At 34.3% G+C, this 27,984-nt stretch overlaps 2 protein-coding genes across 2 annotated transcripts; one reads left to right on the forward strand and one right to left on the reverse strand.

The window, feature by feature from the left end:
* The first annotated feature begins 55 nt into the window (after window positions 1–55).
* On the forward strand, window positions 56–24,975 carry LOC107419095 (DExH-box ATP-dependent RNA helicase DExH14). The gene is given in 50 exon segments (XM_016027828.4): window positions 56–262; window positions 790–851; window positions 956–1,124; window positions 1,759–2,212; window positions 2,298–2,363; window positions 2,876–2,983; window positions 3,075–3,377; window positions 4,311–4,427; window positions 4,521–4,580; window positions 5,025–5,096; window positions 5,228–5,344; window positions 5,443–5,604; window positions 5,874–5,939; window positions 6,056–6,208; window positions 6,311–6,394; window positions 7,730–7,804; window positions 7,908–8,039; window positions 8,170–8,235; window positions 8,919–8,984; window positions 9,111–9,233; window positions 10,281–10,430; window positions 11,101–11,313; window positions 11,909–12,064; window positions 12,163–12,387; window positions 12,474–12,575; window positions 12,770–12,850; window positions 12,958–13,038; window positions 13,646–13,849; window positions 13,978–14,009; window positions 14,011–14,092; window positions 14,205–14,327; window positions 14,663–14,752; window positions 14,936–15,061; window positions 15,176–15,238; window positions 16,575–16,663; window positions 17,190–17,280; window positions 18,589–18,738; window positions 18,823–19,014; window positions 19,125–19,190; window positions 19,467–19,622; window positions 19,748–19,891; window positions 20,094–20,161; window positions 20,252–20,417; window positions 20,494–20,556; window positions 21,222–21,317; window positions 21,406–21,573; window positions 22,592–22,762; window positions 23,476–23,625; window positions 23,692–23,823; window positions 24,262–24,975. Coding segments are annotated over 50 exon segments (6,273 nt in total). The 5' UTR covers window positions 56–155; the 3' UTR covers window positions 24,343–24,975.
* Window positions 24,591–27,853, reverse strand: LOC107419083 (protein CANDIDATE G-PROTEIN COUPLED RECEPTOR 2). Its single transcript, XM_048474940.2, has 6 exons — window positions 27,307–27,853; window positions 26,350–26,541; window positions 25,436–25,598; window positions 25,247–25,349; window positions 25,075–25,156; window positions 24,591–24,972 (listed from the first exon to the last, which is right to left on the reverse strand). The coding sequence occupies exons 1-6, from the start codon at window positions 27,619–27,621 to the stop codon at window positions 24,895–24,897; spliced, it is 933 nt and encodes a 310-aa protein (XP_048330897.2). The 5' UTR covers window positions 27,622–27,853; the 3' UTR covers window positions 24,591–24,894.
* Window positions 27,854–27,984: the final 131 nt, after the last annotated feature.

The following is a 27,984-nucleotide window of genomic DNA, read 5'->3' on the forward strand; positions in this document are numbered from 1 at the left end:
GATCATTTCAGTGCCTTAAGCCTTCCACCTTGCCCAAAAGCTTTATATATAGAATCAGTGCCTCCAAAATTTCCCAACAGTCCAATTTCTCTTCATTCTTCGTCCCCAAGTCTTTTGCGAAAATAGAGTCAATTTTCTAAAGGTTTAAAAGGAAAATGTTGGTTCAACTCCCCAGGCTGACGAACTCTCTTCGAGACCCGTTCGACATCGACCAGGCCTATCTGCAGCGCAAGCTCATCCTTCAGAACCACAAGCCTCGCAAGTAATTTTTGTTTTTTTATGAGAAAATTTTGTTTTATTATTTATTTTTTCTCTCACTATGTATGTTCTTATGTACCGTTTGGTTGTCGAGAAAAACGTAGGAATGTGAGGTAAAGTGAGTGGAATTCTGGATAATAGAGTCTTTTGTATTGTTTTCCAGAACGAGAACAACGCGGGAATTATGATTGTTAAAGAAAGTTCTGTCTATTACACCTTGTTTTGCTTTTGCTTTTTGATGATTGAAATTGGATCAACGGATGTTATTTTTATTGCTATAAATATGGAATCGAGAAGAATAACACATGCATATGGATATTTCCACTTTGATTCCTCAAAAGTGTATCGGTGTATTATCTTTTTGACGTTCGTAGTTGGAGTGGATTTTTTTACAATAAGGAAATGCGAGAATTTTCGCTGAAGTGAGCTTAAAATAATTTGGTTTAGTTGGATGCTTTTAAAAATAATTGAATTACTTGTTTTTATGGTTAAATGTTCTGAAATTCACATATCGAACTTCGTATGATTCAGTTCTGCGAGCTCGGTTGACGAGTCAGAGCTTGCACGGAAGATTGTTCGTGGGTGGGAAGAAGGTACAATAATATTGAAGTCACTTAGATGTTAGCTGTTATATGCACTTGTAATAAATGGAGTTTGGCATGTGCATGATTTGTTAAATGCTAAATTCTTGCATCAGCTTCTATAGAAGTGCGACAAGCTTACAAGCAGTTTATCGGAGCGGTAGTAGAGTTGATAGATGGAGAAGTGCCCTCCGAAGAGTTTCGTGCGGTGGCCCTTGCTGTTTACCGTTTATTTGGTGGACCAGAAGAGGAGGGAACTGTTGATAAAAATATTGCTGACAAGAAGTAAGGATTTTATATACTGTTGTTGCATCTACTATTCTGGTTTTTTTTTTTTTTTTTCATCTGTTTCTTGATAGACCGCATCTGGTTATGTAATATTTGTTGACAAATTTTAAGTGGAAATGATAATGCAGCAACTGGCAATGCTGAGCCAAAAGTTGATTGAAATTGCTTTAAAGTATTTCGATAAAATTTTGGATTTTAGATTGTTGTCATTGAAGCTTATCTTGTAGGGCATATTTGCCTGGTGGAAAAAGAAACCATTCTTCTGGAAATCTTAACGTGTTAGCTGTTAGGAACCGGCCCAACTAGTACTTCAAGTTAACAATAGTAGATAGTGGTTGGTTTTAACATTCCCATAACTAAGCTATGATATCACTTTAAGTCTCTGTTATTTTCAAAAACTTAATCTGTTAAGAAGTGGACCCAACTATGCATATTAAGTTAGTAGTAGTGGATAGTACCTAGTTTTAATATGTGCCTTTTGCAAGTATTCGAGATTTGTATAATTAGATGCAAATTACAAGACTTCAGCGATCATGGGACATGAATAATCATTGCTAATTTAATTGTTAGATTTGTTCATTATGAAGAGAAATGAAGATCTGTTATAGCAGCTAGTGATATTGGAATGCAGGCTAGAATTGCAAAAGCTTCTTGGTCATACAATTTCAGATGGTAACTTGAGAAAAGCTGCTTCTCTAGCTGTGAGACTTTCTGGGCTACAGCCTGGTGACCATGAGGCAGCACTTTTTACTGAAAGTCATGAAAATGGAAGTTCTGAAAATCTGGAATTTGGTGCTGACCTTGTGTTTCAAACACCGGCTCGGTTTTTGATGGATATTTCTTTGGATGATGGGGAACTATTGGGTGTGGAAAGCACACAACTACCTTCTTCACATCATGGAGAATGGTTTGGTCGTGATCACTTTAACTGTGATAATTCTGCTGTGGATGGGGGACGCTTCAATTTAAGTTGGTTAAGAGATGAATGTGATCAGATAGTGAGAGAAAGTTCTTCACAGCTTTCCCAAGATGAACTTGCAATGGCTATTTGTCGGGTGCTCGACTCTGGCAAACCTGGTGAGGAGGTATGAGTTAGTAGGTATTTAGGATTTTTTGATGTAAATTCTGATAATGACTTCCACGACAACTAACTTAGTGATTATTTTACAGATAGCAGGTGATTTATTGGATCTTGTTGGGGATGGTGCATTTGAGACCGTACAAGACCTTATATTGGTAAGGGATGTGCATTTGATCATGTAATTTGAAATTACTTTTTGAACTTTTAATGCCATGGCCCTGAAATTGGGGAAAATAACTTTCCTTACTCTTGCTTTTTTTATCATGTGATACCAGGACCTTCTCTTAGAAATTGTTACTTTTAACCTTAAATTTAGATCTATATTTTTCTTCTTTTAAAATACATAGCCAATTACTTTGAAAGTATGTGAATCTACTTCTTTTGTTGTCTGGTTAGTAATAACTTTTAGAGATAGTAGTTTTTCTCTGCTCACCATAGTTTACCATTCTATTTAATAGAGAGAGAGAGATCTTGAATGGATAAGCTAATATTATTCTTATTAATTTTGGTTTCTATAATTTTATATTTATTGTGAATATTTGGTTGCTTATTGTTAATCAAATACGGCGCATTTGAATATTGGTTGGCTGATTTCTAGAAGTCAAATTCAGATTTGTACTTTTCATTTTTGGTGTCTCAGTTAGTTTCATTGTTTTTCTTTTCTCAGCATCGGAAAGAACTTGTTGATTGCATCCATCATGGTTTACAGATGTTGAAATCTGACAAAATGTCCTCCTCAACCTCTCAATCACGCATGCCTAGTTATGGCACTCAGGTCCATAGCTGCTTTTGCAAAAAGATTTTTTGTTGTCGTTAATATAAAAACATCAAAGGGCTCAATAGCGAATTATTACTTTCTGTTTTAGGTTACTGTTCAAACTGAGTCAGAGCGGCAAATTGACAAACTTCGGCGCAAGGAAGAAAAGCGAAATAGACGGGGAGCAGAATATGGGGCTGAAAATGACTTGTCTGCCATGAGTTTTTCTTCTTTACTTCAAGCAAGCGAGAGGAAAAGACCTTTTGATGATCTAATTGGGTCTGGCGAAGGGCCTCACTTGCTAGCTGTAACTGCACTTCCTCAAGGAACTGTTAGGAAGCATCATAAGGGGTATGAGGAGGTTATTATCCCCCCAACAGCAGCAGCACAAATGAAGCCTGGTGAAAAGCTGGTATTTTATATGAATTTTTTGTTCATTCTATTTTCTCATGATTTAATATTATTCTAGCTTGTTAATTGATTTCTATTTGTTTTGTACTTAGATGAATGGCTGTGAGACATTTTAATTGGTATGTTTGGTAATTCTATTAATGGGTTAAGGTTTCTAGAGAATGTTTTAGGTTGGAATGAGTGGAAATTAGATTTGATTCTGAGCTGTATTTTTTTGCAAAGACACAAAGTTTAAAGAGAAAAAAAGTAGAAGAATCATTAAAAGAAAAAAAAAAAAAAAAAGAAGAAAGAAGAAATTGCACAAAGGAACCTTGCCTAATTTGAATTCGAATGCTTGATATATTCACTAAGCAAACTCCCTTAACATCTGAAGTATAATATATAAGAATACTTGAGCTCGATCTTCTTACAACTTTATTAGGTTTCCTTGTTACATTTGATGAATCAAACAAAAATGCTTGACTTAAAATCTTATTCCCTAAGTTATGCCTTAATACAAATAAAAGAAGAATTATGGCTTTTAACTATTTTCCCCTATCAAAAACCACAAAATTACCTGAATTCCTTTGGCCCAGTAAAATAAAGATTGAAACCCAAATTTAAAGTATAATAAAGTACTTATTTGATGCTGTCATTCTCATAGGCTTAGGCCTTTAGCCTTAAGCTTTCTGACAGGTTTGGTATCTCAATTTGTTGCTTTTTTGTTTATATATGAACATAATTCTTTTTTTACTGAGATTTAGAGAAAAGTCAAAATTTACTTCAAGCAAAAAAGAAAAAAAATGTGAAAATTTACTTGATTATAATTTCTTTGTTTACTAATTTCGTACTGAATTAAGTCGCCATTCCATGGCTTGCTAATTTTTTTAACTGTTGCTTGTTGACCTTGGTTATTCTCTTACTACATTTTTTGTTCAATATAATATGCTTTCAGATTGAAATAGAGGAGTTAGATGACTTTGCCCAAGCTGCTTTTCGTGGCTACAAAACTCTTAACCGTATTCAGAGCCGGATTTTTCAAACTGTTTATCACACCAATGAGAATATACTAGTCAGTCATCTCTTCTTTAATGACTTGAATATTAACACATGACAATGGAAATTCTTCTTGTATATGTTTGAAAGTGCTATAATTTACTTACAGGTTTGTGCTCCAACTGGTGCTGGCAAAACAAATATAGCTATGATTTCTATTCTTCATGAGGTATGCAGGCTGTTTGTTATGCCATTTTGTTTGATTAGTGCTATCCCGATTTATATTTATTGGGCTAATTAGGGATTAAAGGAAAAAAGTTAAAATCTTGTTTCTACATGATTTTTACATTTAGGTTTCTATTTGTTGGAACATTGTTCTGTTTTCCTATCATGTGAATGATTTCTTATGAGCTTGGCAAATTACAGTTTGTGCCTTATAAATATCTTATGTTTCATTTTTGTTTTTGATTTTTTTTTCTCCATGTTTTTAAATCAATAGATATTTATTTTCTTGTCTTTTTATTATATTATAGGTTCAAATTTCTATACATGTGTTATGTGTTGTACTCTGAACCATCAATATACTTCTGTTAAGTCATTTAAAATTAAGCATTTAGTGCCTCAGTCATCTTTCTGAAATTTAGAGATCAGTGAATGAGAAATTTGGATGCAGATTGGTCAGCATTTCAAGGATGGTTACTTGCACAAAGATGAGTTTAAGATAGTTTATGTTGCTCCAATGAAGGTAGAGCCCACCCACTGTATTGTATTGTCTTTCCATGTTTTATTTTTGATTTATTATTATTATTATTATTTATTTTGGTATGGGGTGGGAATTGATGGTTGTAGTTGATTACTTATTGTCATGCTTTTTAGGCATTAGCAGCAGAGGTTACATCAGCATTTAGCCGTTGTTTATCTCCACTGAATATGACTGTGAGAGAACTAACTGGAGACATGCAACTTACCAAAAATGAACTTGAAGAAACTCAGGTTGCTTGTTATACATGCCTAGTAGAGTGTATGGGCAAGAAAAATGGGGTGATAGTTATGGCTTTACATTTTTTTTTTTTTCCCCTCTGTTTCTCCAGATGATAGTTACAACACCAGAGAAGTGGGATGTCATAACTCGCAAGAGCAGTGACATGTCACTCTCAATGTTGGTGAAGCTCTTGATTATTGATGAAGTGCATCTACTTAATGATGATAGAGGTCCTGTAATAGAAGCCTTAGTTGCCCGAACATTACGTCAGGTAAACTTATTGTGAATTGTTAATGATCTTACTGCTCAAGTTTTGTGATCTTGGTTAACATCAACAAAAGCATTTCCATGATATATACTTATAGAGGTTGGAAGGATGCTGTCTCCTTCACTTCCTCAGCTTTATCCTTATGGGTCAATATGAGTTTTTCTACTTTGTCCTTTTGGTGATGAAAGCATTATAGTTTTTTTTCTTAATACTTATATGTACTTTGGATCTTAGTTCTTTTTTTCTTTTTTGCTTTCTCCTTTGGGTTACAGGTGGAGTCAACACAGACAATGATACGTATAGTGGGCCTTTCAGCCACTTTGCCCAACTATTTGGAAGTTGGTTCTTACTTGATTGGAATTTTGATTTTGATTTTTAGCCTATATATGCCAAAAGCTTTGAAGCCTCCTTGCATTGGATTTCTTGAAATTGATTCAATTTTGTAAACATCCAGGTTGCACAATTCTTAAGAGTAAATCCAGATGCAGGACTCTTCTTTTTTGACTCTAGCTATCGTCCTGTGCCTCTTGCACAGCAATATATTGGAATTAGTGAGCAGAACTTTGCAGCACGGAATGAATTGTTGAATGAGATATGCTATAAGAAGGTTTCTGCTTTTTTGTAAACCTTTTTATTTTTATTTATTTATTTTTGTATATTGCAAGTTTTCAAGTAAACTTTTTATGATAAATTACATACTTTCTTCCAGGTTGTTGATTCGCTGAGGCAGGGTCATCAAGCAATGGTGTTTGTTCATTCTCGAAAGGACACGGCGAAAACAGCTGAAAAACTGGTTACCTTTCACATACCTTATCGCTTTAGTTGTAAATTTATTATGCTGCTCAGTGTTTGAATCAAAATTCTAATTGATATTATTTTCATCATTGTTTTCTTATTCCACTGAGAAAGCTTGGATTTATGTCATATTAACCCTTAGTATCAGCTTGTCCTCGCCTTAATCTTATATTTGTTTACGAAAGCTGGAGTCTTGATGATACTTCATTCTGTGTCAGAAAATTTACTTATATGTTCTTGACAATGAATTCTATATCTTATTCTTCTTCTTTAATTTTCAAATTCCATTTGTGTTTTAGCTAATATGATAAAGCAACATTGCAATTACAAAATTATCTACATGTTGACAGTATGTTGCCATACCTGCTTGTGATAGGATGAACTGTAAAGCTGTGCATCAATGCATCTTTAAACAAGAAGATCTATAAATATCAAGCCAACATAACAAAGAATAGGAATGACACTCCCTCTCATGTATAGGCCATCTAATGATTGAAAACAAATGTGGGCCTCAGCCCTCAGGTGTGCTGTGTCCATAGCAATATTATATGATTGCTCACCAAGCTTTGAAAACAAAATCAAACAACTAATCAATTTTTTTACCATTTTATTTTAAAAGACCATTTAGGAACTAGGAAATGGACACTAGAAACAATGACTAGTTTTAATGTGTTGTTTGTGCTAGAATTGCCAACACGGTCAAGAGTCTCAATTTCTGCTTACCCTAAAATTATGAATATAAATGTGGTTAAATTTGATGTTTATAAGAGTGGCATACGAGAGAAAATGGAATATTTATTAATTGTTAGTACCATTTGAGAATTTTTAAAGATTTTCTGTTGAGTTAGTTGTTAAGGAATGGAATTCACCATGGATATGGAGGAGATAAAACATGTACTAACACTTACTTTCATTTGTATTCCCTTCTAAATAATTGAGAATCAAATAGAGGCCTTCTACATGCCCAACCATTTCAGTTACGAAAAAACATGCGACAAGATTTAAATACCAGAACAAACAAACAACAAATTTTTGATATTTTGTAAAGATACAATAAATCTAAAAGCGCTTAAGCTGTTAATAAGCGAGTATGTATACAACACAAAACAACATCAACATTCATTAAATAAAAATGAACATTGGAATCACTAGTTAATCGAGAATGAGGTAATTTCCAATTTATGTAAAACATGTGGTTTGTATTACAAGTTGAAACAAAATATATACTTTTGCAAACTTTCTCGAATGCCAATATGGAGTGTGTGAAATGGATAATTTTATCTGGATCTTACAAGTGCATATTTATTAATCTTTTAGATGACCTATTCAACAGGTTGAGCTTGCTCGGAGATTTGAGGATCTAGAGCTCTTTAACAATGATACACATCCGCAAATATCCTTAGTCAAGGCAAGAAACAAAATGCTTGGATTTTGTGGTTTATTACAGTACGACCATCGTTTCACAAATGTCTTTCTTCTTGATCTTAAATCTCCTTCTTTCTGCATCTCAGAAGGAAGTTATCAAGTCCAGAAACAAAGATCTTGTCGAACTTTTTGCATTTGGTGTTGGTGTTCATCATGCTGGGATGTTACGTGCTGATAGAGGTCTGACGGAGCGTCTTTTTTCTGATGGACTCTTGAAGGTAATGCTTATTTATTTATTTTTAAAATTTTAAAATGTTATTTTATTTTTTTATTTTTTTAAATTTCAGTCTTGCATGTAGAAATTCACTGATATAAACTTTGTACTACTGCATTCTTTGCTGTTTTTAGGTACTTGTTTGTACAGCAACTTTGGCATGGGGTGTTAATCTGCCAGCTCACACAGTTGTGATAAAGGTTTGTGGTCATTTGTTGCATATTCTAATATGTCATTTGGATATAGTGTTGCATAAATATATTATGATTTTCTAAATCTACAATGGCTAGTAGAATAGCAGGAAAAAGTAAAATTTACATGTATCCTGATAACCAGTTGCAAATTCTTTCTATTCTTAAATGATCATCAATATTATTGGAGAAAAAAAATGGTTTATAGTGTACTACTCTCCCTATCCTGCATAGATGCTGAAAACATACTTTAAAACTTGAAATTTATTTCATCAGTACGCTTGAAAGTGTCATCCTGAGATATTTTTTAGTGGTGTCTTTCTGTTTAGTGGGTTTTGCATTTGAAATTTGCTTCTGCTAGTCATTTGGTCTTTTGTTACTATGAATATGCCTTGTTAGATGTTGGTTTCTCTTACACACCAGGTCTACAACTGTGAAATGTGAAACTTGGAGAAGCATAGTTTCTTTTGTAATGATGTGCGGCCTTGTGGAAAAAAATTGGATACAATGAAAAGTTGCTTATTTTCATTGTGATAAAGTAACTTTTGGTAGTTATTTTATATAGATTTGCTTACAGTTAGCCATGTTGTTATTGCTTGCCATGTGGTTTAAGAACTACTAATCAGTGATTATTGTCCTCCTAATATTACTAATATTGTTCTATGTTATAATCTCTTCCATCTTGTTCCTAGGGGACCCAATTATACGATCCAAAGGCTGGTGGTTGGCGCGACCTGGGTATGCTTGATGTTATGCAGGTGAGACCCCAAATTTTCTCTTATGTCAGTTCTCAAGAAAGTTGACATCTTTCTGTTTTTTTATTTTTTATTTTAAGCCCCCTCTCCTCTTTTCGTTTCTTTTGTCTTATGGCATCTCTGTTCTAGATCTTTGGACGTGCTGGGAGACCTCAATTTGACAAAAGTGGAGAAGGCATCATAATCACATCACATGACAAACTGGCCTATTACCTGCGGTTGCTTACATGTCAACTCCCTATAGAGAGTCAGGTACTTGTGTAGTTTGAATGATTTTATGGGGTTAGGCATTATTTTAGACATGGTTATATTAGCATTTTTCTAAAACAAATTTAGGTGGATGTGTCAGTGAGGAATGAGAAAGAGCTAAAACCAAACAGATCTACAACTAAGAGTTATATTGTTGAAGCCATAATTCAATTATTTTTATTATGTATAAGAAAATGAGTTTAATATGTATCCCATGTTACAGTTCGGTTATGTAGTTATACTTTAGGACTCACTGTTAATGCCTACCATTCAAACATATGCACATTTCATTACATTGGAGCACTAGTATTATATCTACTATCATGATGCACAAGTGACATATTTCAGGACATAGAAGCAAATATTCATTTCTTGTGCTTAGGAGTTTAAACTGGGTTGTTGAGGCAAGATTTTATTGGTTACTGAACGCCAAGTCCTCCTCAAGTTCAGACTACTGTACCTGCATGTTCTAATTTTGGTTCCTGCCTATTCAATGAAAAGGCAAAGGGAATAGTTAAAATTTTGGTTGCATTGGTGCTAATTTTAGATTGTTATGTCCAAATTTTTATCCATATGGATCTAATTTCTATAAGCAGTTTGCATTCTTTCTGGATCATGAATGTTGTTGAGCTCTTTTTTGACTTAGCAGTTATTAACTTGTTCATATTGGTCATTTTTGGTTTCTTTAGAATTCCAGCTATTTTGTAAGAGGTAGTGGTGTTTCGTGGCATTTTTTCTATATATTTATTGATCCATGTACCAAAATTTATGAAGGTACTTCCAGCAGTTTTTACAGCTATTAATTTAATGCAGTGAAACTTCTGCATTTGCTGTCTGTGCAGGTTATTTTGAGCACAATTTATTTCATAACAGAAATGTGAAAAACTTGTTTTATGATTTAAAATTGTGAGATTGTGCAAATATTCTTGTCATGTTTTAAAGTTGGACTTTCTTTTTTCTTTTCATTTTTGATCTTTGGATGATGAATCCTAAAAATATGTATTATTAGTTCTGTTTATGTTTTCTAAGTTTTTCTCTTGATGTTTGCAGTTCATTAGCTCCTTGAAAGATAATTTAAATGCAGAAGTGGCGTTGGGTACTGTAACCAATGTCAAGGAAGCTTGTGCATGGCTTGGATATACTTACCTTTTTATAAGAATGAGGCTGAACCCTTTGGCATATGGTATTGGATGGGATGAGGTATCACATTTCACTACCAAGCTCATTTCTGGCTATTATGTTGATCTTACTTAGAGTGTTATATAAATGAAGTAATTATATCAAGTAATCCACAAATAATTATTCTTAAATAATCTTGGAGATTGACTTACATGAGAAAAGATGATGGCAACCATTATGAAAAGAAGTGAATCTATGGAATTGGTCATGAGGTGAACCTAATAATATAGAACTTGTCTGGGCAGAAAAATTGTCTTCCTGAGATGAGATATTCATAATAGAGTTTGTGTCTCAGCTTTCTAATATGATTTTTGGGCTTGCTTTCCTCCCCTTTGTCACTGTGTTTTCCTTCCCTAATGTGCCTGCCTGAGCAAGAGAAGTAAAGACGACAAAGTAGAACATTGGAAACATTCTTTCCTCCCTCTCTCTCTCTCTCTCTCTCTCTCTTTTTGCTTTGCATTCTTATTGAAGTATACTGTACAAATCATCCTTTTACAGCCTCTGATCCAGCTTATAAGAATTTTTTTTTGGTTTTGACTTGTTACATGATGCTATTTTATTCACCCTCCCTTACCATAGCTTAACATTAATGTGCAACTTCCCTAATTTTATTTCTTACAGTTTGTTATTTGTATATTCATTTTACTGTGTGGGTTCTTCTACAAAGTATATTCGTTCCCTCTTTTGGCAGGTCATTGCAGATCCTTCTTTAAGTTTGAAGCAAAGGGCTCTTGTAACAGATGCTGCACGTGCACTTGATAAAGCAAAGATGATGCGGTTTGATGAGAAAAGTGGGAACTTTTACTGTACAGAGCTTGGTCGGATTGCAAGTCACTTTTATATTCAGTACTCTAGTGTTGAAACTTATAATGAAATGTTGAGACGCCACATGAATGATAGTGAGGTTATTGGTTCTGACCAATTACGTTTATTATGTGTTTTTATCTGTTACCAATGTTTAGTTCTCTTTGGACATGAAGTTTCTTTTTTCATTTCTAATTTGATTGCTAATTTTGGTACAACTTGTGTTTTGTTTTGGTTTTCTACCCCTGATTAGGTGATTGACATGGTATTGCTAATTTTGGTACAACTTGTGTTTTGTTTTGGTTTTCTACCCCTGATTAGGTGATTGACATGGTATTGCTAATTTTGGTACAACTTTTGTTTTGGTTTGGTTTTCTCCCCCTGATTAGGTGATTGACATGGTTGCACATTAAGTTTCTCTTTTCATTTCTAATTTGAATGCTAATTTTGGTACAACTTTTGTTTTGTTTTGGTTTTCTCCCCCTGATTAGGTGATTGACATGGTTTCACATTATGTGTCTCTTTTCATTTCTAATTTGATTGCTAATTTTGGTACAACTTTTGTTTTGTTTTGGTTTTCTCCCCCTGATTAGGTGATTGACATGGTTGCACAATAAGTTTCTTTTTTCATTTCTAATTTGATTGCTAATTTTGGTACATCGTTTGTTTTGATCTGGTTTTCTCCTCCTGATTAGGTGATTGACATGGTAGCTCATTCTTCTGAATTTGAAAATATTGTGGTTCGAGAAGAGGAACAGAATGAGCTCGAGATGTTGGCACGTAGGTCTTGCCCATTAGAAGTTAGGGGTGGTGCTTCGAATAAACATGGAAAAATTTCCATTCTCATTCAGGTTGTTTCTGCTTAGATAATAATGTTTAAATAATTAAAATGTTGTTAAGAAGTAAAAGTGAAGGTTAGTTACTAATGTGTTGGTTTTCTCCTTTGCAGTTGTACATATCACGTGGTTCAATTGATACCTTCTCATTAGTCTCTGATGCTGCTTATATAAGTGCAAGCTTGGCTCGTATTATACGGGCTCTATTTGAAATTTGTTTAAGAAGAGGCTGGTGTGAGATCTCACTTTTCATGTTAGAATATTGCAAGGCCGTGGATCGCCAAATTTGGCCGCATCAGCATCCTCTCAGACAATTTGACAAGGATCTTTCATCAGAGGTTTGTTCAGCATATCTATGCCATACTATTTTTCTCAGACTGTACTTTTGGTGAAAGCTGTTAGCAATGTTTCTTCGTTGGTCCAGATACTGAGGAAGCTCGAGGAACGAGGGGCTGATTTAGATCGCTTGCAGGAGATGCATGAAAAAGATATTGGAGCACTAATTCGTTATGCATCTGGGGGAAGGGTAATCTCTTTCACTGAATGATACTTCAAAAATTTTGCTATGATATTGGATTCATTCTCTTTCTTCTTCTTCTTCTTCCACCACCACCCCCCCTCTCTCCCTCTCTCTCTCTCTCTCTCTCTCTCTCTCTCTCTCTCTCTCTCCTCTCTATCTTTCATTAACCTTCTTATTTTGACTTATTGGGTTGATGGAAGTTGGTTAAGCAATACTTGGGATATTTCCCATGGATCCAGTTATCGGCAACTGTGAGTCCAATTACCAGAACTGTTTTAAAGGTAATTCTACACTTTTAGTTTCTTTGGTTTTTATTGAAGTCAATATTCTGTTTATTGTGATGTAGGATTGGATATTTTTCTTTATGGTAATCAATTTTAATTGTCAGGTGGATTTGCTTATAATGCCAGACTTTGTATGGAAAGATCGTTTTCATGGTGCTGCACAACGTTGGTGGCTTATAGTTGAGGTGCCAAAACTATGATTTCTCTCTTGTTACTTTTATGTGGTTTGTTTACTTGTACAAGATAATAAACTAACTGGAAGAATTATGTAGCTTAAAAAAGGTGAACGATTTTTGTAAGAAAGCCCTCTAATCTCATGTCTGTTACAAATTCTTGCATTTCAAATTTATGATTTTGTCATCTCGTTTCTTTTTATCAGTGCCAATTGTTATAAGATAGTAGTTTTTGTTCCATAATAGAAGAATGCGAAAGAAATTAGGAGAAATAGACTCCACAAACCTAAGAGCCGTTTTTTAGTAGATATATGTTTAATCGAAAGTTTGCAAAATACCCTTATAAATATGCCCTTACTCTAATAGGTTATAAGTACTTTTTAACATTTTACATTTGTTACGTCTGTAAATTTGGCAATACTCAGTCTGGGTGCTCTTCCCTAGAGTCTTCATCTTGTTAACATCTTAGTTTCACAAATTCTACCTTTGTACTTCTGGTCTGAAACTTTCTTGGTTGGTTTTTACATGTCACTTGCTTTGTGAATTTATATATTTAGTATCATAATGATAACTACTAATTAAAATCTTATATGGAGGTCTTTTTAACTATGTTGGACAGGATTCTGAGAATGACCACATCTACCACTCAGAGCTCTTCACCCTGACAAAGCGGATGGCTAAAGGAGAACCCCAAAAGCTTTCTTTCACGGTGCCAATATTTGAACCACATCCACCACAATACTACATTCGTGCTGTCTCTGATTCTTGGTTGCGTGCAGAGGCTTTCTACACCATATCATTCCAGAATCTGCAACTGCCAGAGGTATTCATATGTTATTGTTCTCATTTTATAACTTCATTTTTTGTTGAAGGATTACGTTTGAAATTTTTGAGAATTTCATGGCAATTGCTCCTGCAAAGCTGTCTCAAATAAAACAATGCTTTCTATAGGCTCGCACTTCACACACAGAGCTTCTGGATCTGACCTCTTCCTGTGACTTCACTTGGCAACAAAACTTATGAAGCCTTGTACAGATTTTCACATTTTAATCCAATACAAACACAGGTTTGTTTTAGTTATATTTCCCTTAGTTTCCTAGATGTATGATTTAACAAGTTACTCTTGACCATTGTATATATATATATATGGGTGCTAATGTTTTTCTGGGACTGGGCAGGCTTTCCATGTTCTGTACCATACTGACAATAATGTTCTACTAGGAGCTCCCACTGGAAGTGGGAAAACTATATCTGCTGAGCTTGCTATGCTTCACCTCTTCAATACTCAGCCTGACATGAAGGTATTAGTTATATCTTTCTATCTCCAGTATGAGATAGGGGCAAATGGAGTGACACTAATGGATGGGGGTTCTTTTGTTCAGAATAACTGATATCTTGTCAAAACATATAAACACTGTTTCTTATGTAGTTTTTTAATTTGCAACTTTGTTGTAGTATGACATAAAAGAGTTTCTTCGTACTTCGGCATCCATATAATATTGATGAATTATGCTGTGAGATTCTTCTGTTAGGCAGGCTAAACTTTTGGTTTTGTAATCTATTTCCTGTCTTACTAGATATTTTAGGTGCTTCATCTAGCAAACTGTGGTTTACCTATATTGTTTTCTGACCGTAGGTCATTTATATAGCACCATTGAAGGCTATTGTTCGAGAAAGAATGAATGATTGGAGAAAACAACTTGTCACTCAGCTTGGGAAGAAAATGGTGAATTTCTCTGTTCTCTTTTATTTTTATTTTTTTTTTATATACATAAGAAGCAAAAGTTTATTTAAGAAAAGAAATTGCTAGGCAGAAAAGGTGGACTAGTTGTTCCACAAGTGGTGACTTTTTATTTACTGTTTAGATATTTTAGCCACTGGTACGGTAATAATGAAATGCCTCTATCAGGTTGAAATGACTGGAGATTATACACCAGATTTGATGGCTCTCATGTCAGCAGATATCATCATATCTACTCCTGAGAAGTGGGATGGTATTAGTCGTAATTGGCAGAGTCGCAGTTATGTCACAAAGGTGCATTTGTTCGCTTTCTGGTTGTTATTTTTCTATTATTAATTCTTCATCAGTACTAGATCATTTGCTAATTATTCAGCTTGTTCTTTATTAACTTGGTTAATCTATCAATAGGTTGGGCTTATGATTTTGGATGAGATTCACTTACTGGGAGCCGATCGTGGACCTATCCTTGAGGTATCTACTAACAAAATAACGTGCTCTGGAGTGCTGTTGGTTACAAAAAATCTTAGTCCTTGGAATTCTGATCCTTATGTGCTCTTGTTACAAGATGAAGATATTATATTGTCTGCATGTTAAATGTCTATCAATTTTCCTGGTGTCTCTATATACATTTTTTATGAGAATTCTGCAAATTTGCAACTTTTACGTTTATGTCATTACTTAAATTTTCATCCTTCTTGGTATCAGGTTGAACCTTTGTGTTTCAGCAATAAATGAGTGAAATGTTGATTAACTAGGTTTTAATTTGGTTGTAAGCAACAGAACCTGAGTCTTAGTCTGAACTGATCAGGCCTTTTGTCTGATAATTTATAATAACCTACCATATTCAGTATGAAAACAAATCTTAATGGGCTACATTAGATTTGGTTGGTCTGATTGGATGGTTGACGAATTTGAAAATCTCTACTCTGTGGATGTCAACTACATATTCTAGCTCATGTATGGATACTTGTGCATGTATACATATTTAGTATTCTCTCTTTAGGTACTTAGAGAGTCGAGATATAATTGTTCGGTATTGTGTTTTAAATAGTGCACGAACTCATGTCTGAATCCCCTCCATCTATTCCTCTCATTTAATTCATAAGTGCACATGTTGGCCCTGATTTTATGGAGAGTCTAAGGGCCATAAACAAGTTGAAAAGTGAGAGGAATGAGCATACAGTAATATATGTCAGTGAATAAGAGAATGTACAAAAAGAGAGTTTAAACGTTTAGAAATATTTTAAAGTTAAAGAGCCATTATGTAGGAGAATTAGTTATGATCTCTCTTGTTTTCAATTAGCTTCAAAGTCAACTCGGATAATTGTTGTAACAGGGCCTAGTTATGTATATATTCTGTAACAATGATCCTCATTGGAGCAAAGTATAGAAATTAAATTTTCTCCATATTGTTTCCATGGTATAAGGGCCAAAGGTCCATGAGGTTCTAGGTTCAAAACTTGACAACTCCTGCCAAAAACAAATATAACGTCGAAAAGGCCTAAAAAATGGCCCGGCCTATTTGTTAGGGGGAGTGTTGGGTTAATATAAATGTAATTATAATCCATTAGTAATTCATCATTATTAATCTCTTAGGGAGAGAAACTATTACAGAAAATGAAACATTTAATAATTCATTCATTAACCTGAACATGAGGTCAACTATTGACTACATATAATTCATGATAGGGTCAAGGGACCAACTATTTCCTAAAAATAATCTACAATGCTTGATTTTTTCTTTAGTGACAAGTAGGAATTTATTCGTGTGTATTATGAGCAGTATATTGAATACTTCCATTTCCAGGTTATAGTGTCAAGGATGAGATACATATCGTCACAAACGGATCGTGCTGTACGATTTGTTGGTCTTTCTACAGCTTTAGCAAATGCAGGGTAAGTTTCGCTCAAATCGTGATGCTTTGAAATTTGGATTTTCCAATGAGTCTCTTTCTAGGGCTTACCTATTCATCTTTAGACAGAATGTATAATAGAAGCTTCTTAAATATAATTACTATCAATTGGTAACTTTTGTAATTCTTTTAGATTGATCATCTAAGTGTTTGTTTTCTATTTCCAATTTTTGAAAGGGAAATTTTGTAGCACTTTTCATATGCTATTTTCTTTCATTGCTATTCTATGCTAATTCTTTGGTGTAAAATTTAATGACATGCTTATAAACAATTCAGAAGTCATAAACATTAATATCTGATTACTATAATTTGAGTCAATTCTTCTCTTTGGCATTTTGTTATTTATAACTATGTGAACGCAGCATTCTATTGCTAGTAGATTAATCTTTGGGTTGCCCAAGTTATGCTGCTATTAATACACAAGCAAACCTCATTAATGAATTTTTCAGCTATATTATTTTTGTAGATTTGTTATTCACTCAAATTTTATATGCTTTTTGTTTGTTTAGTGATTTGGCTGATTGGTTGGGTGTTGGGGAAATTGGTCTCTTCAATTTCAAACCAAGTGTGAGGCCTGTACCCCTTGAGGTTCATATCCAGGCAAGTGGATTTATTGTTTCAGCTAGACTATGATTACTTGAGAAGCAATTAACTTTGAGAAGCAATTAACTTAGTTTTATCTGTTACATTATTTCTGGTTTCTTGGTTTGTGTTAAGTTATGTAGAAATAGCTTGTGATAATGCTCTTGCAAGTTTAGTCTTTTACTAATAGATCTTATTTCAGAAGCACAGAATAATGATTAAGAGACTTCCTATGTAAAATTTCGTAATTAATAATCTAGTACTTTCCTCTTTGCAAAGTTAATGAGATTACTTCTCTGGTGAAATGGTAAAAGTGTCAGACTGTGAAGAAATTTGCATCAATCGCTTGATGCAAAAAGGCTTAAGGACTCGAATGGAACCTGCATTTACTAACAGCTTTTTTATGTATGTGCTCAGTTTATCTTAATGAAAATTTATTACTATGAGGAGGAAAAATTTCACCTTTAAAAGTTCATGATGTCTAGTTCTACTACTAAGAAATTAAGACGATGGAAGTAGGTCTCCTGTCAATAAGGACCTTCTGAGTGTTAGTGAAATTACACTGACCTTTTAGGGATGAACTCTTAACCCCATATGTTAATTTATTGTGTTGCATGTATAAAACCTATTTTCTATCCAGTCATATGGTAGGTGAAGGTGAGTGTTAAAGTGTGTGCTTGTGTTTATATTTGATATACATAGTTGTAATTAGTTGGATGACACATGTGAGTCCAGTTTTGTATCCCGTTATTCAATAGGTCTATATGTTATACGGAATGTTTAACTATGTGTGTGTTAAACTTGATATATATAGTTGGGTTAATTTCTTGTATTGCTCTAGTATTGCTCATACGAAGCATACTTTCTGTCCTCTTGTTAGATAGGCCCACACGTGAGCGAAAGTGTTGAAGTGTGTGATTGTGTTAAACTTGATAAACATATTTAGGTGGGTGTGGTCCACTTTCTAACTGCAAATTTTTGGAATTGATGGTAACTTAGCCAATGGAAAATGCCAGATTTCATCATATAAGTGTAGGGGTTGTTGATGTATGCTAAGGATAAGCTTCCTTACTGTAAGAAAAAAGATGATAATTACCACTTACCCATCACAGGGTTAGGAAAGTGGAAAATATGTAACTACTACAGCTACTGCAGAATTTTGTTTATCTTGATGGTGCTTGTTAACTATTTCAACTACTATGCCTACTCTTGATGGCCATACAGATTAGCATTCAATATCTCAGTCCTATCATTTTGTCTAAGTGTGAAAGTGGAATATGGCCTTTATGGTTGGATGTGACGGTATATCTCAATTGCTTTATGTAGGGATACCCTGGAAAGTTCTACTGCCCAAGGATGAATAGCATGAATAAACCAGCATATGCAGCAATATGCACCCATTCACCTACGAAACCAGTTCTAATATTTGTTTCATCTCGTCGGCAGACAAGACTGACTGCATTGGACCTCATTCAGGTGAAAGCCACCTAAATTCAACTCATGTCTACAAATCATTCAATTATCATTACTAATTATTGATTTTGCACTTTTGTAATAAAGTTTGCAGCTTCAGATGAACATTCCAGGCAGTTCCTTAGTATGCCTGAAGAAGCACTGCAGATGGTTCTTTCTCAGGTCACTGATCAGAACCTGCGGCACACATTGCAGTTTGGAATTGGATTACATCATGCTGGTCTAAACGAAAAGGACAGATCCTTAGTTGAGGAGCTTTTCTCAAACAATAGGATACAGGCATTTTTCTATGACCTGGATATTCTTTCTTTTCTCATCAGTTATGTCATATTTGAACAAAACTAATCTGTGTTCTACTACTTTATTCTATGCATTACATCCCAATTCAGGTTTTGGTTTGTACTAGCACATTGGCATGGGGTGTCAACCTTCCTGCGCATCTGGTCATTATCAAGGTGATTCAATACTATGTATAATAAGCTTGCACATTTATTTCCAAACAAATTTTCTGGCAGAAAAATTTGAGCATTTTTTATTTCCATACAATCCAGTGAGGACAGTTTTAGGAGCATCAATATAAAGCTTCTTTTCTTTTCTTTTATTTATTTATTTATTTATTTTTAATGCTAAATGGTTCAAACTTTTGGTGGTAAGATATGGTCTAAGCATCTGGTAACAATTGTTGGTAACTTAATATTGTTAATTTGACAAATTTTGCATTTATATTGTAGGGAACAGAATATTATGATGGAAAAACAAAGAGGTATGTTGACTTTCCAATCACAGATATCTTGCAAATGATGGGTCGTGCTGGGCGCCCACAATATGATCAGCATGGGAAGGCAGTCATTCTTGTTCATGAACCCAAAAAGAGCTTCTACAAAAAGGTTAAACTCAAATTAGCAAAAATATAAATGATTATTTAATTGCCTTGTACATCAGATACATAAATAATTATTTATTTTTATATTTCTATTTATTTTATTTTATTTTATTTTATTTTTATTTGCAGTTTCTATATGAACCATTTCCTGTTGAGAGTAGTCTGAGAGAACAGATGCATGATCACATTAATGCAGAGATAGTTTCGGGGACAATTTGCCATAAAGAGGATGCTATTCATTATCTCACTTGGACTTACTTGTTCCGTAGACTGGTATGAGTTTTGGCTATATAGTTATAGTTTAGGGTATAAAATATGTCCATCAGATGATAATGGCTTGCTTTAATTTTTACTCCTGGTGAACACAAATTTAGTCAAGAATACATGGAGTTGAAAGTAATGTTTCCATTTCTGTAAATCATGTTGAGATTTTTTTGTGCTTTGGCTTGTTCTTACAAGAAAGTGTTTGTGACAGATGGTTAATCCAGCTTACTATGGCTTGGAGAATACAGAACCTGATTTTATAAGTTCTTATTTGTCTAGGTACTACGATTTTCAAATCTCCTGGAACTCTTTTGTTATCCCTTGCTCTTTTGTATCAATTATATTTTGTTGACTTACTTCCTTTGGCAGTCTGGTGCAAACAACGTTTGAGGATCTTGAAGACAGTGGATGCATTAAGATGGATGAAGATAGAGTAGAACCCATGATGCTGGGTTCAATAGCATCACAATATTACCTTAGTTACATGACTGTATCGATGTTTGGTTCAAACATCGGTCCAGATACATCACTTGAAGTAAGAAGCAGTTCCTATAGATATCTCTGTTTATTACATAGAATTTGAGAATTGATTCTTACAAGATTCTTTGTAGGTGTTTTTGCATATTTTATCTGCTGCTTCTGAATATGATGAACTTCCCGTCCGACATAATGAGGTAATCATCTAAAATTGGCATGTATATATATATATATATACTTGCATCTATTTATTATGGTTTAACCTTTCTAGTAATACGTTTATATTATTAAAATGCCTCGCTTAAAACAATATGATTTCTTAAGTAAGTTGCTCTGACACATGATAATTTGTATGTGGAAATATCCTTTTAAACAATGCTTTGTTATTTTTTGAAGCCTCCAATGTTTGTAATGCACTTGAGATACTTTTTTCACCGAATGATGATATTTTTTTTTAAACATCCTTAGTTCCATTATTTTCTTGGAAGGATTTTCTGCATGAGAAATGTTTAATATATTTTACCATCCTTTATCTAATATATAGTAATATAGTGCTTGAATTGATTAATCTTTATTATTAGTTAAAATTAGTTATCATCTGATGTAATGCGATATCGGTTGCTCTGGAACTATCTTCTTATCACAAGTCCAATTCTAATGAAAAGTTCTTGGGCATGTTTGGGATACTGGACTGGATTGGAGTGGACTAGTTTAAGTTTGGCCCAACAAAATTAAAATAGTCCAAGTCTAGTCCAACATTCTAAATGGGCCCTTGAATTCTCGCCTTGGTTTGTTCAATTTAATATATCTGAAATTTACGTGGAATCTTTATTTGTGAATATTGTCTCTTCTTTCGTAATAGGAAAACTATAATGAAGCTTTGGCCAAGAGAGTTAGACACATGGTGGATAAGGACCGCTTCGATGATCCACATGTCAAAGCCAATCTGCTATTTCAGGTTAGAGTTGTCTTTCTCCATCAATCTTAGCTTGTTCAAAATAGGCTTTATTTTCGTTCTTTAATCATAATTGATCGTTGGCATGCAGGCACATTTTTCTCAGTTAGAACTTCCGATCAGTGACTATGTCACAGACTTAAAGTCGGTCTTGGATCAAAGTATTCGTATTATCCAGGCCATGATAGATATATGCGCTAACAGTGGATGGCTTTCAAGCTCAATTACTTGCATGCATCTTTTGCAAATGGTCATGCAGGTATTACTTCCTCTATAATTGCGGTTTTGCTTTGTCATAAGATTGCAATGTTTTATAGGCAGGAAAGAAGTTAGAAACAGCATGTAGTCTGCCACATTATTTAGTTTTTTATTTTTTATTTATTTTTTTATTCGTGGATGAAAGCGACATTATTTAGTTTGATTTCCTTGTTTAAAACTATATGCTGAGTCTCTGTAATTTCCTTCTGTCACTACTATCAGTTAATGTATTCTTGAGAGAAAAGCTCTTAAATTTTTTCTTGTTCTTTTTCAATAATTATACTTAAAAATTCTGTATGGTTAGTAGAGCATGATTTTCAATTTCACTAAAATGGAGTTCCAGAATGTTACTTTTTTTAACAAATTTTGAAAGCCATAAAACATGATGAGGTAAGATATCAACAACTGAAGCACATACTTTGACAGAGGCTAAGTTGCTGGAAATGGAATAATATAATTAGAACGTGCAGGCTTCGGCTACTATTCCATGATGAAATTGACTCCAACATGCCCAATCAAATCCTGTAATTTATTCTTTAGAACTAAAGGTAGCACAAGCATGATTAAGTCAGCATCTTAATATGAAAGTGTATTATGTTAACTTTGTATATGCAATTGGTCCACCTTCATGTTGGCTTAAGTTTTCAAATTTCTGGTAACATGGTATTAAAGTCCTGTCTTATGTTCATATCCTGGTGATTTACTGTTTTGCACATGTAATGTCTACTTTTTGTCCTGTTATAAGATGAGCCTACCCATAAGTAGACCGTTAATGCAGAATGTCTTCTACTTGATAAGCATGGCTGACTTCACTTACTATCAGTTTCTTTTGGGATTGACATGAAACCTAAAGTAAAAAAATAAACAATGTTAGGAGTATGTTATGACCCATGGAGGAATGCCAATAGACTTGATTAAATTAAGCCTGTATATGTGTATTGTTGTTGTCTCCAAATCTTTTTATTTGATAAGTTGCTTGCAGTTTTACCTCCCCTTAACAACTTTTTTATTTGTTTCAGGGTTTGTGGTTTGATAAAGATTCTTCTTTATGGATGTTGCCATGCATGAGTGTTGAACTTGCAGATGCTCTAAGCAGAAGAGGAATCTTCAATGTGCGGCAGCTATTGGACCTACCTAAGGCAACTTTTCAGGCTATGGTTGAAAATTTCCCTGTTTCAAGATTATCTCAGGTTGAGAGCCCCTATAAAATATCGGATTCTGCTTTTCTGCATGTCAGAACTTTATACCTGCATCTTTGCATTTATGTGGGGAAATCATGGGGGACTTTAACATCATTTTTATGGATGAGTATAAGATAGTTCCCATTGAAGTTGTCCTTTCTTCTTTCTTCTCAAAAATTTATGAGCAAGTCCAGTCATGCTTATTATTTTTTCACAAGTTTTTGACCAATTAACTTGGAAAGCACATTAATGACTGCATTTGTACATTGGTCACTAGTGGAAAGAGCAGAAAATAGAGAGGGCAGTAATAATTAATTATGCAAAGGAAGTACTAAGTAGAAATGTGTTCATGCTACAAAGTGAAGATAGCATTGCTCCCTGGGAAAGGATCTCATCTACTCAACTTTGCTAAATTTGGTTGTTCATCCATTAAATGTGTCTGTCTTTGGTGATTATGTATCAGAGTCATGGAGGAGAGCCCTGTGCAAGAAAAACATGGCATTTCTCTGTGAAACAAACGCAGATGTGCCAGGGAATATTTTGACTTTCAAAATGATACGGTTTTCAAAATTAGAAAAAAAGATAAAAGAAAGGGAATGCATGTAGATGATTTGGTAAATAGTGACTATTAATTGTTTATCTTTTTGTTGAAATATAGTCATCTCTTAAAATTGACAGTTGGCATGTAAACTAATGAATTTTGTATTTTTGTTTTTTACTAGGATCTGCAGCATTTTCCCCAAATCCAGGTGAAATTGAGACTTCTTCGAAGGGACACTAATGTCGGAAAGTCTCCCTTGTTGAACATCAGATTAGAGAAAACTGGTCCCAGAAGGAAAATGACAAGAGCGTTTGCCCCTCGTTTCCCTAAGGTAAAAGATTCATCTTATCTCTAAGAAATTTGAAAATACAAATTAAGCTTGAAAATTTCTATGCAGATAAAAGATGAGGCATGGTGGTTGGTTCTTTGTAACACCTCCACCTCTGAATTATATGCACTGAAGAGGGTGTCCTTCTCTGATCACTTGAATGCCCACATGGAGCTACCGTCAGATCCAACTGTTCTGCAGGTTAAAATGCATTGCTTCTTCTCATGTCTTATATTTTTCTTCAGTTTTTCTCTCTGTTTATGTTTTATTAAATATAATGGTATATATGGTAGATATTTTCCTAAACTTAAATCTTTTGCCTTGCCTCTTTAATTTGAAAATTGTAAAGACAGATAAATAGGTTGTATTAAATGTAGTAGAGCCGTATTTTATCCGTGCATGAAAATTAAAAATAAATTTTAGGTGGTCCTGCATAAGTTTCAGTATGTCCATAATTTTAGACTAAAAATTTCTGCATCGAGAGAGAATATGGATGATGATATTATGCTAAGAACCCTAAGCAACCATCCAATTGTATTCTGGAATATTAACCTTGAGTTTGTGTTCGATATGACTTGATATTCATCCTTTAAATGTAAATTTCCTTGCTTGTTGATTCTTGCTCACTGTCTTTTCCAGGAGATGAAATTAATTCTAGTTTCAGATTGTTACATTGGTTTCGAACAAGAGCATTCCATTGGGAACTTAACTGAACAGTAGCAGTCAAAATAGGAAGCTGCTAGCTTATATTTTGGACTTGAAGGCATTCAAAATCCCTTACTGATGCGCAAGGATGTGAATTTGCAATAATCTGAGAATTGCAAATTATAACATAGAAGTCCTTACCAAGGTACGATGGAAGTGACATGGATTGAACATAAAAATTGAAAAGACAAATACCACATTTTCGTAATACTTAATGACGTATACCACATTTTATAGTACTTACATGCCTGTTGAAAGTAGTATGGATAAAATTTATATTCATTTGAATCTATTTGATGATCATAATTACAAATTAAATCATTTTATTACTATTACATGTTCCTATTGATATATCATTGCAAGTGAAGTTTGATGACGGAAGTTGTAGCTGTTGCAACAACCATCCTTTTCAACATTACAAGGATTGACACGGAAAAAAAAAATGTAGAAGAATGAAGGGGGTTGGTCATGTATGTAACGGTATATGATATAGACTAAAGAATGCGTATTATTTTACACAATTTACATTAAAGGGCTAATGCTCACATTCACAAGCTATCAATAGGCTTAATCCCAATCAGCATCAAAGAAACCTGCATCTTTCATCTCAGAGTAGTAGGCACTATCCGAAAGAAAATCTTCCTCCTGTGTAAATCAGAACATAAACAAGTTTTCTTTTATGAGCTTCTCACAAATTATTTAAAATCATGAAATACTTATTGGCCATAATATGTGAAGAATGATCACCTGGAAAAAATCTGCCAGGAAAGTTACATATAGAAAGGGTAGATACAGAGAATGGTAACATATCACTGTGAAATTGTATAACCTGTGGTAGAGATGGCAACATAATGAGCATAATTGGGAAGTAATGAAACCAAGAAAATTTCTATTTTTAATCATCTAGTTTTGTCCATACCAAATTCCAAAATTCGCACCAAGCCCTGCTAGTCCACATGCAAACAATGACACTGAACAAGTCACGAACATTACAACAACGTAGTTGTAGAATGCTGGTCTGGCTGCAGAAAGACAAAAAGAAAAGTACATGATAATTAATTAAACCACGGTGAGATAGTAATAAAGTGTGAAACAATAATGTACTCACGTGGGAGCTTTTCTCTCCATTTTGAGAAATGCACAAACAAGATGTAGCCATAAACTGCAGTAAGCAATAATATATGGATGATCCATAAGCCCCATTTGATGCCATCTATGTTTCCAGCACCATCCATGAACAACGGCACCCCAAATCCAAATACATAGATTGCCTGAGAAAGTATTCAGAAAAGGAAAATGATATGCCAGTAAAATACAGGATGGTTTATGTTGGAGTAGATCTATTTATTGAATGAAAGATAATGCATGTATTTCTATAATATCTAATGCTGCATCTGATATCAAAACCTTCTCCTTCCAAATAGACAAATCCATGACTTGCACCAAAATGCGTTAAACTTGCCTATGAACAATCTTGAGTATACGCAATCATTTCCTTACCAAGTTCGGACCAAAGCTACGTAGAATAATTCTTAACTGTAAAATTCTCTCGATTCAGACATACTTGCATTCTATTTCTAGCATAACTTTAAGGAGTTTCAAGAGACTAAACTGCATAGGCTGATTATTCAACATGGCTCAACACAACTAATAGTTTGAGCAGTCCCTTGACTTACTCTTCTTCTATAGGCAACATATATTTAACTCCCATTAGAACTACCCATTTGGTCAACACCCCAAGAAAGTTTATCTTGATTGTGCCCAATTTGACCAAGAGGCCCACAAATGGATACTGCATGTTTACAAGGGAAAGAAACCCCGCCCCCAAAAAAAAAAAAAATTTAAGTGATTCCATTTAACATCTACAAGAACTACAGTAACACATAGGTATGAGAATCAAACATCTGCAGAAGTGGGACAATTGGGGTAACAAAATGATACATAAAAGAATTCCCATATTACAGCAACAACTGGTTGCTTGGTATGAGACTGACAAAGAAATAATATATATATATATGTTACCTTAAGAAGAGTATCCAAACCAACAATGATCCCTGAGACAATGAAAGTGCGTGCCAAAGCTTCAACACCACTGGCATAGTCTTCCTGGAGTAAAAAAGCAACCAAGCTAATTTCCCAACAAAGCATTCCAGAAGCTGTGAATAATGAGAGGAGATTCCAAGCAACCTCCTTCCCAGGAGAGCACTGCCATGCCTGTTCTATTAAAAAGTTCTTTCAGTGATATCTATGGTCAAGAATCTAAAAACCTTTAATACTTAAAATACTTGTATCTACATTCCAATAATATCCATAAGAAAAAAAAAACAAATTTTTTTTTTATCATACATGAAGTTTCGAGTTATCTTAAATGCATTATTAAGTACAGAAATTTTGACCCTGCAAAACTAACAACCCTATTTTACTTCTTTAGGTGAAGCCTTTGGTTGCCTTATAGAAGTAACATAAAAATACATTATGAAATACCAAAGTTTTATTTGATAAAATGGTTTGATTTTTATTTGATTGGCAATGCACAGCCGGGATTAAGACAAGCATGGAAAACGAGACAAGTGAGCATCCTAACTCAGCAATCAAACATCCAAATACTCTGTACATTCTGAGTTGAATGCAGGAAATAGTTAAACCCTCCTCACATTCAAAAATTCAATGTTTCTTTTCATCGTTTCCTTCGTTTTCTTGGAATCCATAATACTAATTCCTATTCAAAGCTCTGTTACTGTGATCAATTTTCAAAATAAATACTTTGCTAGCAATTACTTTCAAAGTTGTAGGGGGCACTCATAAGGTAAATTTCTCTTTATTTAGCCTCTTTACAAGTTCAAATTCAGGATCAAACAACGCAATAGACCCTCGGGGATATCCTTTTTCCTATCATCTTCCCAGATTCTCTCACCAGCCATTCATCACATCAGACAGAAAAATAGGGTGCGAAAAAAAAAAAATTATAAATCCAGGCACCTGAAGAGAGCACCAAGTAAGGTTGAGAATGCTAGCGATCCAAAGGAAAGCATAATACGAAATCATAATATAGGACCGGCCATTACAGAGCTTGTTCAGATTCTTCTTCGCGTGAACCGCCAAATACACCACAAAGATAACCGAAGGCACAACCAGAAACGCGTCGAACCAGAATCCATGGCAATTCGAGCTGGAGGAGGAGGAGGTCCTGACCAAGAAGCTCGAACCTTCACCATCGATTGTGGAGGCGGGAGAGCTCGCAATTGGCGGGGTGGAGACCGAGGTGTTGAAAGCCACTTGCAAATTCTTCACCATTCCTTTTGCCCAAAAAAAAAAAAAAAAAACTAATTTGACGGGTGAGATCGAAATTGGGGAGGGAACATTTGTAAATGAAGAAATGAAAACGAAGAAACGGAAAGAAAATGTTGAAGAATACAGAGGATTCGGGATCGGGAATCAATCTCAAGTTCCCAACAGCCTTATTATGTCTATGGAAAGAGTTTGGTATGCATCCGTTTTACGTCAATTCCCTCTTACGGTCCTACCCCACATCAGGAGGTGGCAATTCGTATTCTAAGTGTTGGGTTTGTGTCGATTTGTTTGATTTGTTTAATAATTGTATAAAAAATATTCAATTTTAATCCGATTCATTTATTAATCGTATCAGATATCTAAAAT

This window comes from Ziziphus jujuba, chromosome 2 (assembly GCF_031755915.1).
Source record: "Ziziphus jujuba cultivar Dongzao chromosome 2, ASM3175591v1".
In the NCBI taxonomy this organism is placed as follows: Eukaryota; Viridiplantae; Streptophyta; class Magnoliopsida; order Rosales; family Rhamnaceae; genus Ziziphus; species Ziziphus jujuba.